At 38.5% G+C, this 13,566-nt stretch overlaps 1 protein-coding gene and 1 long non-coding RNA gene across 3 annotated transcripts; one reads left to right on the top strand and one right to left on the bottom strand.

The window, feature by feature from the left end:
• Positions 1 to 169: 169 nt before the first annotated feature.
• On the top strand, positions 170 to 1,351 carry LOC137191026 (uncharacterized). The gene is made up of 3 exons (XR_010930334.1): positions 170 to 253; positions 479 to 762; positions 1,059 to 1,351. It is a non-coding gene; the product is annotated as an uncharacterized lncRNA (long non-coding RNA).
• Positions 1,352 to 3,124: 1,773 nt separating this feature from the next.
• psmc4 (proteasome 26S subunit, ATPase 4) lies at positions 3,125 to 10,931 on the bottom strand. Of its 2 annotated transcripts, none has more exons than XM_067600813.1 (11): positions 10,835 to 10,931; positions 10,068 to 10,166; positions 8,126 to 8,312; positions 6,618 to 6,764; positions 6,175 to 6,284; positions 5,835 to 5,928; positions 5,490 to 5,657; positions 5,188 to 5,264; positions 4,314 to 4,482; positions 4,003 to 4,058; positions 3,125 to 3,829 (listed from the first exon to the last, which is right to left on the bottom strand). In XM_067600813.1, the coding sequence occupies exons 1-11, from the start codon at positions 10,865 to 10,867 to the stop codon at positions 3,716 to 3,718; spliced, it is 1,254 nt and encodes a 417-aa protein (XP_067456914.1). In that variant the 5' UTR covers positions 10,868 to 10,931; the 3' UTR covers positions 3,125 to 3,715. The 2 variants fall into 2 exon arrangements, with proteins under 2 accessions (XP_067456914.1, XP_067456915.1); XM_067600814.1 differs by having other exon boundaries at positions 10,778 to 10,884.
• Positions 10,932 to 13,566: the final 2,635 nt, after the last annotated feature.

Genomic DNA, 13,566 nt, shown 5'->3' with positions numbered 1-13,566 from the left:
ATGTGCAGAGAGGGTGAAGAAAGAGGGATTACTAGGGGCTATTAGGTACTAGGTTATTATATATTTTATTATATATTACATAAATTCATTTATTTATATAGTCCTTGCAATTCATATGCATTTATAAATCCATAATGATGAACTGCCCTGTAATTATTTAAATCAAGTCTCATGTTCTAGAACTGGACTGAAATTAAAAGAAAGCAAAAATTGCACATGTATTTAATGCAGGAGATTACTTTTCACAGTTAAGGTAAGTGGAGATCATTTACTTCTGGTTAATTCACTTGACTTATCATGTAATACTCACAGGAACATGCATGGTTGTTTCAAAAGTAATTGCCTGTTCTAAAGCTTTAAGATTTAAGAAAAGTCAAACAAAATATCAAAATAGCCTACATGAATATATAAAGATATAATCACTGAATTCTGTAGCAGCCAGTACATTGTATCTAATCTTGTCAATGTTTTTTATCAGTCAGAGTTAGCAGGTCCTTCAGCTATCAGCATAATGCCAGATCAACCACCTCAATACCAGTTATTTAATCTCAGGCCCTCTGCAGCTCAAACAAATGTGGATGCTTTGGTGTCAGCCTTGTGGCGTACACTCTTCCCAGGACAATATTTTGGACAAAACCACAGGCTGGATCATCTCTTTGCCAGGATGTCCCACAGGCCAGAACTGGCAACCCTGCAAATCTGTCCCTACTATTTTGACCAGGTCACTTACCATCTTCCCACCAGAGACCAAGGGAAACACATGTGGGTACCACTACTTTGATTTCAACTCAAATTTCTACATCAAATTATATCCAAGAGTTCCCAAACATTCATGGCACAGACCCAAAGACTGGTGTGTTTGTTTTTCATCTACTTTGTGGTTAGCGATGCTGATTTTAACTTAAAATAGACTCCAAGCTATTCCTCAGGGGCTCAGTTTGGTAACATCTCAGTCTCCCTATGTAGGATGATGTTTGCTGCTTAGTGTGCATTTGGCTTACTGATACTGCTGCTTAAATGCTATAATAAATGATCTTCCACCCACTTGTGGCCTACAGGGAGAGACACAACCTCAGGCTGCACTGCTTTGACACATGGGCAAACCTAAAACGAGAACAGGAGCTAGCCAATGAGAGGCAGTGGAGAAGTCATTTAAGGATTAACCAAGGACCCCGGCACAGCAGTGGCATCAATTTGAGTCGACTTAGTCAACTCCAAGATCCAAACACTGGCAGGAGTATATCCACCAGACAGTACATTTATCTGATGTACGGCCACCACTGCTAACTCCTTTTTTTTTGTTACCACTAAATTTGTCTAATTACAAATATTGTTCCTTTTAAAAGATGAATGTTGAGTAAGCCAATGATTTTTTGATACATTACCTAGTATATGGATGACAATATAATCCAAGTGTAGGTAATATGGTTCATTTATGACAGATAAACATAGCACAAAAAGTAAGGAAATTTGTGTTTGGTAGATTACTTCTTTGTTGTAACAATGCTTCTTGGCGATAAATCTTATATCATTGGAAAGCCTGTTTATTTCCCTTTTAAATGGTGCCACATTTGTGAGGAACATGCATTTGTGGGATGAGCAGCAGAGCTGAGTATGTGACTTGCAGAGATGAAAAATTTGCCAAATCTTCTCTGCCAATACCAAACAGCTTATTTTGCTGTTGCTATTGACTCTTGTTTTGAGCTTCTGGTACCCCCAGGTGCCTCCAATCAGGCGCCTGATTGGCAGCTGGATCGAGGTTCAAAGTGTGGAGAAGACATGGAGAACACTATGCTGATTGATGCACCGATAGAGTAACATCTTTTGGTGGAGGCAGCGTGATGGTGTGGGGCGGCGTCTCCCTCACTGGAAAAACGAGGCTTGTCATCATTGGAGGCAATCTCAATGCAGAGAAATATCAAGATAAGATTCTGCAACCGGTGGCAATCCCATATCTCCACAGTCTGGGGCCGAACTCTATCCTCCAAGATGACAAAGCTCGCCCCCACAGAGCTGGGTTTATCAGAGACTACCTCCAGAATTTGGGAGTGGAGAGGATGGAATGGACTGCCAGCAGTCCTGACCTCAACCCCATAGAACACTTGTGGGATCAGCTTGGGCGTGCTGTTCGTATCAGAGTGACCAACACAACCATGTTGGCTGACTTGCGACAAATGCTGGTTGAAGAATGGGATGCCATCCCACAGCAGTGTGTAACCAGGCTGGTGACCAGCATGAGGAGGAGGTGCCAGGCTGTTGTGGCTGTGTATGGTTCTTCCACACGCTATGGAGGCTCCTGTTTGTTAAATGAATAAATTGTTAAATTGCCAATATGTATTGTTTCTTCAAACTTCAATCATCCAATCCACCAAGCACCGAACAATGTCAATGGCAGAATAAGCTGTTTGGCATTGGCAGAGAAAATTTGTCAAATTTTTCATTGGCGCAAGCCACATACTCAGCTCTGCTGCTCATCCCACAAATGCATGTTCCTTACAAACGTGGCACCATTTAAAAGGGAAATAAACAGGCTTTCCAATGGTATAAGATTTATTGCCAAGAAGCATTGTTACAACAAAGAAATAATCTACCAAACACAAATTTCCTTACTTTTTGCATTTTCTTATGTTTATTTATCAGGCTACTACCCATTTTATCCACAAAGCTTTAGTCCAAGTAATCAATTCAATCTTCAGGGAAACATTTCCCACCTTCATTGCCTCGAAATTCTGGGCAACAGAGTCTCAGTCGGTGCTGTAGAAACATCACTCAAAAGAACATTTTGCTGACAGGAAACTCAAAAGTAGTGCGGATAAAGGTCGAGTAATGCAACACTGGTGGTTGCTACACCTCTGACTTTCTAACGATGATCACAACTAGGGCTGCTACTAACGATTATTATCATTATTATTATTGCCATTATAGATCAGTTGACCAGTTCCCCAGTTAATAGTTTGGGCCACAAATTGCAAAACTATGAACAGAAAATAATTTAAAAAAGAAAGCAAAAAAAACAGCAATATGTCCAAACCCCCAAAGATATTAAGTTTGATAGGCTAAAACAACCAGCCAATATTTACATTTGAGAGGCTGGATCCTGTAAATTGTTGCCTGTTTTGTTTAAAAAAAAAAAGAAAAAAAAAAAAGACTGAAACCACTAATAGATCTATTAAATAGCTGCCGATAAATTTTCTGTAGAGCAACAAATCAATCGACTAATCAATGTGGCTATAATTACAACATTCATCTGATGACAAGAAATATAACGCAATGATACAAGTTTTATATTAATTTAACTATCTTCAATTAAAAGACATACTGTATATTTCGAGGCAGACAAAGAATGACCATCATTTATTTTTTTTATGGAAAACATCTTTAATGGATTTTTTAAGTAATGTTGTGTCAAGTGAGTACATATAGATACAAATGTTTAACCCTAGCTGTGGAGGTACAGATATTTTTAGGAACCAGTAGAGTGCCTGTATAAAAAACACCCATCACATGGTAGTGTGTGTCTTCTCAAGGCTGGAGACAGGGCTAATCTGACATTAGGCCTTGTGCTGCAGTGAGTAAATTTAGTCCAAAAATCAATGCAAGTCGGGGACTGCAAATCCACAAAAGACACACTGTAGATACAGACACACAGACGTAAATCAATAACAAACTTGTGTGTCTGGACACCTCTTTTTTTTCTGTGGTGGTTATTTTATCTCTACTTGTAGAACTCATGCTCCTGCTCGTCCTTTTTGATGACGGTCTTGTAAGCTTTTTCAAAGTCTTTAGCCAGGACGATATACCTGTTCTCACGCACTGCCAACATGCCAGCCTGAGACAAAAATAAACAGAAGGAAGACATCAAAACAAGCCACATTTTAATATGTATATATTTAAATGTCTTATGAACAAAGTAAAAGATTATTTTTCTATTAGTTCTCACTTAACACTGCTCTAAGGAAAAAAAAAAACAGATAGTAAATAGTAAGTAAAGCTCCAGCTCACCTCCTGGCAGATGGAGTTGATATCAGCTCCAGAGATCTTGTCTGGTCTGGCCACATCTGTACATCAGTTAAGGACAACTGAACAACACAGTTATGCTACAATACAAGCAAAACATCAAAGTATCCAAACTGTGTTTAGACATAAAGGAATGACGCATTGTAAATGGCATATATAGGGTGCAGCAGACTTGGACCTTTAGTTTTTCCTTTTTTTGTCACAAATGCTTTAGGGGGCAAAAAATCCCCATTAAAAATTTTAAAAAAACCCTGTTTTACACACATAAACATGCTGTTATGGAACTAAAAGGATACAGTCCTCCAGGTCCACCTCCTCAGAGAGGTTCATTTTACTGGTGATGGTGGAGAAAATGAGACGTTTCTGCCTGCGGTCGGGCAGAGGGAACTCAATCTTTCTGTCCAGACGACCAGGACGTAGCAGGGCCGGGTCCAACGTGTCAGCTCTGTTGGTGGCCATGATCACCTGAGGGGGGGTTCAAATGTCAATAGAGGATACATGAGCATAATGATAATTTGTAGATACAAGATGATATAGGGTGCATTCAGTTCCACATATAATGTCACTGAAATGAGACAAATGAGCTGAACTAAGACCAAATGGGTCGATGGTATCTACAACAGGAGACTGCCAATCCTTTGTAACTGGTAACCTCAAAGATGGAAGGAGAAAACATTGATCAATTGGTGTTTATTTCATTTAAAACTAACATTTTAGGTCCCCCACAACAATGCTGATCAACTGAAAAAGGTAAAATAAAGTTCAGTGCCCTTTGAATTGCTTGTACTACGCATTTTCATTGGTATTTAAGAAGTAGAAACTGTCTAGAAATATGACTTAACAGGGGAAAAGATTTGCAGATATTGAACTGCAACTTAAATATACAAATTCCACCATCCTCTTTATATACAGAAGACTTTCTTTGTTTGAGCAGTAATGTATCTGTAAAAAGCTTATGGGCAGAATGACAGAAAATAAACTTTTTGGGTGTTTTCTAAGTTGAATGAATTGACACATGGCATGGTGAATGAATGGATGATAGAGATAGGCGGAGGTTTGGTTTGACTCAAACGGTGCTTCATCACTGGCACCACAAGTCTGCGCATCCAAAGATGGTGCAGTCACAAGGGAATAGTTAAGAGCTTTCTCAGATGGGGGGACTTGGCTCACCTTGACATTGACGTTCTGGTCAAAGCCGTCCATTTGATTAAGCAGCTCGAGTAAGATTCTCTGCACCTCCCTATCAGCTGTAGAAGAAAACAAGGTCAGAGGCAAATTTTTACTATGATGTAAATGCATTTATAAGGATGTAAACATGAATACACAAACATCTTAAAAAAAAAGAAATCCCTGACACTTTCTCAGAACTTGAACTCCAATGAAGTCCACTGGTCATCTTATATGACACTAAACAGAATTATGAGTTGGATTTGTATACTCTAATTCTACATGTGAGCTACATATGTTCATACCTCCGGTCTGTGCATCAAAACGCTTAGTAGCGATGGCATCAATCTCGTCAATGAAGATGATGGCGGGGGCATTTTCCTTCGCCAGCCGGAAGACGTCACGCACCATACGAGGGCCTTCACCCAAGTACTTCTGAACAAACTCAGAGCCCACCACACGGATGAACGCCGCTGGAGATGGAGAATGATCAAGAACCCATAACTAAAATACAGTATCTACTATAGATATCACATGTAGTTAGTAGCTGTTGGTGCTTCAGTCTAATTTGGTATAAAACAGGAAGATACTGAGGATGTAATTATTGTGCAGTGACAAACACATACGTGTCTCTGATATGGTGGACTTACCTGTAGTGTGGTGTGCCACAGCCTTGGCCAACATGGTCTTGCCACAACCTGGAGGTCCGTACATAAGAACACCCCTGGGTGGGTCAATGCCAATCTGAGATAGAAAATAGACTAGAATGAATATGACTGATTGACAACTTAGTCCTGTCTCCATCTCCAGTTTATGTGGTTATGCGAGTTGTTTTCTATAAAAAGTCATAAAAGTTATTTAACATCTAGCAAAGGGTTCCTGCTTTTCTGACTGAGCAAATCCCTCGCAAGGAGTATAAAGTCCATGAATAATCCATGCTGAAACGTCATTTTTCTGTTGAATATCTGACTAGGCATAAGAATATCTGACCTGTTTGTAGAGCTCAAAGTGTGTGAGTGGTAGCTCCACTGCTTCTCTGACTTCCTGCTTCTGGATGTCCATACCGCCAATGTCAGCATACATCACATCAGGCTTTTGGTCTGGGAGCAGAAACACGGTAAAAAGGCAAGTTATTCCAGCTCTGCTGTTCAAACACAACAAACTTTATACAAAGCCAACCAGTTTCAGATAATGGCATCTATGCATTTTTAATGGATAGAATTAATGGCATATGGGTTTGGATTTGATTGTTTGATGGTTAAAAATATGAATACAATAATCTGTGACACTAATGGGAAAACAGTAGTCTCCATACATGATCATGGTCACGCTCAGGGGGTCTGTGGTGTTGAGGAGCTTTGTCATCAGCACTTAAGCATGTCTACAAACTGTGTGGCCTGAAATCCTCTGGGAGAGCGTGGTGGAGTGTTTACCTGATGTCAGCATCATGATGCTACTGTCAGCTTCAGGAGGGAGCACATCTACAAGGGCGTTGCTGTGCTTGTGCAAGGCCACTGAGGCGTTGGGCTTCAGCAGCTCTCTGTCGATGGTGCTCAGGATGCGCACATAGTAGTTGGATCCTGAAAGGGGAACAATGGTGAATAAAAGAAGAACAAACTCATTACACATTTAAATTTACACATACTTCACACTGAATAATTTACATTTGATGGCATACAGTACATCTCTTCCAGGTTCTCTCAAACAACACTGAAAGCCTGAACATGATAAACCATTCGAATATACAGACTATATGCATCATCTGCCATTTCATTCACTTTTAATTCTCAGCTTCATTTGCAGTCAATATTTTTGTGTTTTTGATACTTACTATAGTGTTTTCCAAGCATTTAATTATTCTTGGGTGCAGGAAACACCCCCTTATTATTTAACTTGACATCAACTTCTACATGGTTCAGTAAATTAATGACATCAAGCTGTGGCTCCCACAACAAAATGAGAAAATAAACAACAGGAAACAACAGACTCTACAGGCAGAATTAACATCTCCCCTGCTATCCACCAAAAACTCTGAGTACCAGTCCAACCCAGTTACAAATCTACCATGTCTTTAACTGCTATGACTTTAAAAGCAGTGCATTTTGGTCATGAAGCAGCTATGCCTGCTGTTGAGATTTTCTCTATCTGAAATTTCCCAGTGAAGGTCTTTTTACACGTTGGCAATTTGCGCACTATTTATGAGCACAGTTGCTGTGAAGACTGTACGCACTACAAGGTCGATCACTGTGCATGTTCTAGAAAAGCAAACTGGATGCTTGTTAAGTGTATTGTATCCCCATCCTTGGTCGTATTTTCACTAAGTTGTCACACACACACACACAATTGTATTTTTCTGATTTTTTCTTGTTGTTCTTCCAGATACAACAAACAAAAGAACTTCTCCTCTTGTTGTCGTGAAGTTGCCACCTTGTTTTCTAGTGTGCATGTGTGAAATGTGTCTACATATGCAGAGCCCAATTGTAGTATGTATTGAAGCGGTGCACATCCGGATGTCTGCAGCTGTCCGCATATGCAGCAACTATGAATTGACCATTAATAACTTTTGGGCCTGGGATGACTCAAGAGTCAGGTCCCATTTGAGGTTCAGCTTCAATTCAATCTGTTCAGGCTTGTGTCTGTGTGTTTTCTAAAACATAGGGTCCATCTTCAGCTTCTGTAAAATAGTCACGGGTCCTTTTTGGGTCAGGCATACATTTTTGGACTGAGACCTCTAGTGAAAATTCAAAGTCTTTCAACTCTAAGATATCCTGTCACCTTTCCTGTTGGAGAAACGTGAAATGCAGTTGGTAGTCAGTGGGACTGTGAGCAGGGTCAAAAAAAGATTATGATCCATATTTTTACTATTTAAAAATTGACGTTTTACATAGTCTTTTCCAGTCTGTAACAGTGTTTTATATACCCATTATTCTTTTAACAGTACCTGTGGTAGAGCCAACAATGGCCGTGTTCTGGTCAACAGCTTCTAGGAACTGGCCAATGACAAGTGGGATACTCTGTATCCTCTTCACCTCTTCCTGGGCATGAAGGAACTCTTTCTTCAGATTCTTCTGTTCATCTTTAATGTACTCCTCCTGCACTTCCAGGAACTCCAGCTCCTGCTGCAGCTTCTGCAACCACACCAAAAAAAGGAGAGGAAGAGAGAAAGATGAAAGGCTGCTGGAGATGAAAGCATTGTAACTATGCTTGCTGGAGGTCATACGAACAACTTCCCTTGTGGTGGGTGGTGTGTGAATGTAGAGAGATGAAGAATTACTGACAGGACAAAAATTTAACAAACAAACATTTTTAAACCCGTTTTGAAAGAAATCAAGAAAGAGATACTAGTGGCATCGATTGATTCCAGTATCTGAAATGAAAAGGATCTAAAATGTAATATTTCCAAACATAACATTTACACCAGACCCATTTATACGTATAATATACAGTTATGTTTGCTAAAAGATAAGTCATCATAAGCAATTTATATTAGTCTATCTAACAGTTACATCAAAAGGTTAATTTCAGAAATGTTTATCATTTTCAATGTGACAAGAAGTTGGTGTGTAAGAAAAGCTTAGTCAGTGGACCTTGTAAATACAATCTGGTCAAAATTTACCAGTCTTTCTTCTTTCACTTTAGCTTGATAAAAGACCATATTCTCATTTTGTTTCATCTGTTATATAAAATACTATATTATACTATTTGATCTGCTGAAAATAATCCTACATGAGAGGCTATTCATACCAGGCTACTGTCATTTTAATTTCTGTCCTATTTTATTCCATTTTGAAAGCCGTTGTAACCATCATAAATTCAAGCGAAATCCCTGCCTCTATTTTTTGTGAAGAAACAAACAACAAACCAACCAGGGATGTGCCAGTACAAAACGTTCATGCTACAATTATCGTAGTCAAAAATATAAGAATAATCAGTACAATCACGATAATCATTTAAGTTTCCTGAAATCCTACTATTAGTGTTAACATAAAGTTTAATTACACCTTGATCGCCTTGGATTGTATTCACTAAACAGTGGTCTCTGCATGTTGCAGCTTTGTTGGACTCGTAAGAAAAACCATCAATCAAAAACAGTTTAAAATGTAAACAAAAGTAGGTTGACTGGAAATCACTTTACATACATCTGTGTCTCTTATATGCACCCATTCAGATTTTGAAAAATTCATGATTTCTTCTTAATGAAATTGATCGATTGATTTCTGCAGTGGAAGAACTTTGTAGTAAGTGTTATTTGCTGGGTGTTAACAGTTAAATTCATTTTTTAAAAAGGCAGAGAATTTTTTTGGCACTGACCATTAGTGTTAACTGCCACACTACACACCACCTCACTACTAACAAACACCAGCAGAGCTAAAGCTAACCAGTGAGGAAGAACATGATGTGTGTGATTTTGACATAGGAAGTTTGTCAGTCAAGTTAAATGCAGCTCTCTCTATCAATGAATGTGGCAACTAAACACTGAAAGGTTGACAGCTAATATTAATATAGAAAGCCCCAATCACAGTAGCTAGAGCTTGACAGACAGGAGCCTAGTTCTCTGTGCTGTGGTTATCCGGTCTCTGTGTGACCAGTAGAAAGCTCCTTCCTTGTGGCTAAACAAAATAAAAAGGGTAATGAAGGCAGGACAACTGCTCTGTGTTCATGGTGTTCTCTGAAAACAACAATAATGACGGTAATGAAAATGATTGGCAATATTGATATTGTCAGAATGTTTCACAGCAGTATATCATAAAACAGTATACCAGTAAATCTCTAAAAGCAAATAAAGTTTTTGAAGCCTACAATGGATGACTTTGTCATTCTTAGAAGATAGGGTTTGGGTAGATTATTTGCTATTAATACTAATGTGGGAGAAGGTTTCTGACCTTGTATCTGCTGTAAAGGTCCTCCAGATCTTCTGGTTCTGGTGCCAGGAAGGACAGACCTGTCTGAGGTCTGGAGCTCAATATTGCCGGCATGTCGTCCTGTGAACAACATGAAAAAAAGAAAAAAGCCTTTATTACAAGCAAACTAATGGGTAAAGCAATTTGTCAACAGGCGTATCCAACATTTCACCTATATTAACAGAAAATGTATATGATGCAGGCTATTTTCAGCTCAGGCACAGAGGACGGCAAATATCTACCTTTACAGAAACACACAGATAAACAATAACGGTGAGCTCGGCTACAGTCACCTCACAAAAAGAGCCGACTAACGTTAGCTAATCTAGCCTTAGCTCGTTAACAACTAACTTAACGTTAGCCAACTTTGACAGCTCGAAAATGCAATAATTCTCTCTTCAATTTATGTTTTCGTTTATGTAAGCAACGAACGCATCCCCCAAATGATCGATATTTGGTGGATATATTTTCATAAATCCCTCATCTACTTTAAAACAAATCTCACTTCTTGAGCTATGCCAACATCGTGCTAATGCTAGCAGCTAACTTGCATGACATAGCAACTGCACTGAGCAGAGAATGAATTGGCAGGTTTACATTTCGACAGTGTTAACGAGCTAACAAATGCTAAAAGACTGCATCAAACACCTATGTATAGCAACGCTCAAAACCTTGTATTCATAAATGCCTACCACAGAAACTCAGTCAATTTTAACAGCAACACAGGAAATAATCTCACTAATTCATACCGGACTCTTTTCAACAGCTACGATGTCCTCCATGTTGATTTTGCCAACCGATTGACGTTCTGGCGTAATACGTCAGCAGAAGGGTGTATGGGTAATGGAGTTCATAGCTGGGAATAGGTTTTCAATTGTCATAGGCTTCATTATGAAGGCAGGTTAATTATTTATTGTGCATAATTTATGGTTTGAAAATCAGTAATACTTCTAAGTCACAAAACAAAATATATACTTTACATTGCTTCATGATAGCAATCAATCGCATACTGTCTGACAAAATTAGCATAAGTTGTACAGTGGTGGAAATTTACTTAAATACTGTACTTAAGTACAGTTTTGAGGAACTTGCACTTTACTTGAGTATTTCCATTTGATGCTACTTTATACTTCCAATCCACCACATTTCAGAGGGAAATATTGTACTTTCTACTCCACTACATTTATTTGACAGTTTAAGTTACTTTTCTTTTCTTTTTTTTTTTAGTTATATTTCTTATTATTTTCTTATTTAGTTACTATTTTTAAAATACAACACATTTGTTAAAGATGAAACCAGTGGTTTCCAACCTTTTGGCTTTTGACATCTTACAAAAAGCAGTGTGTAGTCGGGTCACATTTCAGATGTCTATGAGTTGTTAACAGCTCCACCAAATAGTGATTTTTCCCTGTAAACTTCTCACATAGTTTAATTTCAATAAATGTTCAAATGATCCAATATTTTACCAAAAGTCAGAGGGACCAAAACCACTACTTTTACTTAAATACATTAACTACATTTTGCTGCTAATATTTATGTACTTTTACTTAAGTAGGACTTTTTTTACATTGCTGTATTAGTACTTTTATTAAGCATAGGAAGTGAGTACTTCCTCCACCACTGAAGCTGCTTATGTGACTGCTGTTGTAGGCTGAATTGTTGAGTATGGCAAAGCCCAGCTAAGACAGTTTCTCTTTTGTGACTTCTACATTTTCCTGTATTTTAAAAAACATAAATGTAATAAAATAAATGATAAACATTAGAGCAAATGGCATAAGGTTTTTTATGGATTGAATGAAAACAGACAGTTGTTTTTACACCACTTTACCACAAACAGATGAAACACAGTCCCTGGTTGCCCTCAGTGTGCAAGTGGGTGTTCAGAAAGTTGCCATGTTTATATATCCTGTTACAGAGCGGGTGGTCTTCACACCTCTGCAGTGTGTGAGAAAACACATTACACACACCAAAATGGTTTCCTTTCCGTTTTGAATAAAAAACCCATGATAAATTAAATAAATACATTTTAAAGATACATACTACCAAGATGACTGCACTACAACTATGTTTTTCCTCTTGTGTGGGAAGACACGTGGAAAATTCCCACCACTGTCTGTCAGCAATGCATCAGTCTATACATCTTTATCTGGTGGGATAGGGTGTCAATACATCAGTACATGGTCTAGTCATCTATTAGTCACCCGTGTTGGCAGTTGAAAAACCACGCACTGCATGCTAGACAACATTAAAAGTAAATTGCTTGAGCTTGAAAGTTCATTATTGACCTTGAAATAGCAGCAGACAAAACAATATCCACTTAAGGTCCACTTATTTGCTTGTTCTGGGGCTTTCAAAATTTGCTCAGTTGTTGATAAATTGTATAAGTTTAAACTTTTAGGACTTCTCTGTCATGTTGGCCTAAGCATGACAGTTCATTCTTGACCTTGGAAACAACAGTTAACAAGTTGAGTGATGGAAAATCATCACTCAACAGAGGAGGTGGGCTATGACACCACATTAGCCTTGCAGACAGTTTAACATCCATTCACACCTGGACTCATGTGACTCCCACGACTGTCACACGATAGACAAGAGGACTAACAAACCACATGTGATCTCAATGACCCTAAAGATGTTTAAGGATAGGTTCACAATTTTTCAAGTCTGTCTTAAAACAACAGTTAGGCATCCATATGAAAACACGGAAAGAGGTTTTCCTCGCTGTAATCATTCCTCCTGTTCATAATGACTATTAAAAAATCCCCTTCAAATGCGCTTTCAATGTAAGTGATGGGGGCCAAAATCCACAGTGTGTCCACACAGTCATTTTGTTCAATGAATGTGCATTGAAAAGTTTATGTGAAGCTGATATGAGGCTTCAGTAGTCTGAGTTAGTCATATCAAGTGGATATCTGCCACATTTACAGTTTTTTTCTTTGGCACTAAAAAGACTGTAATGCTGGAAGATATCTATTTGATTTGACTCATTTGGACGACTGAAACCTCATATTAGCTTCAAATAAACTTTTAAATGTGTTTTTGCACAGTGGGAGGGCCAGCATCTTGAAAAACTGTGAACCTGTCCTTTAACAATCATACAGAGGTTGAATAACTCCCCACGAGTCAGTCAGTTCTGAAGCCTTTTGCATGCAAGGCAAAATACTTAAAGAATTTACAACAAGTCCAGTAGCTCTTGACTCAATGCTTTCTGGAAACAAGTAACAAAACAATTCCCACTTACTTGCTTGCAACACAGTCAGAAGCTCCAGACCAAGCGATTAAGTGGCCCTTGAGTGGAGGCAGTTTTGTCAACTGCTGTTTCCAAGATCAATAAAGAACTGTTAGGCTCAACTTTTAAGCCAACATGGACAAAAGGTCCTAAAAGGGTTCAAAATAAAGGAAAATTTCAACATCTATAGTTTCATGACAATTGAACAAACTCTATCTGCTGATGAAGACTATGTGATACAGTTGAAAGCTC

Source organism: Thunnus thynnus, chromosome 10, assembly GCF_963924715.1.
Source record: "Thunnus thynnus chromosome 10, fThuThy2.1, whole genome shotgun sequence".
Classification (NCBI taxonomy): domain Eukaryota; kingdom Metazoa; phylum Chordata; class Actinopteri; order Scombriformes; family Scombridae; genus Thunnus; species Thunnus thynnus.
Note: the sequence above shows the minus strand (reverse complement) of the source record. Positions and strands in the feature narration are given on the sequence as shown.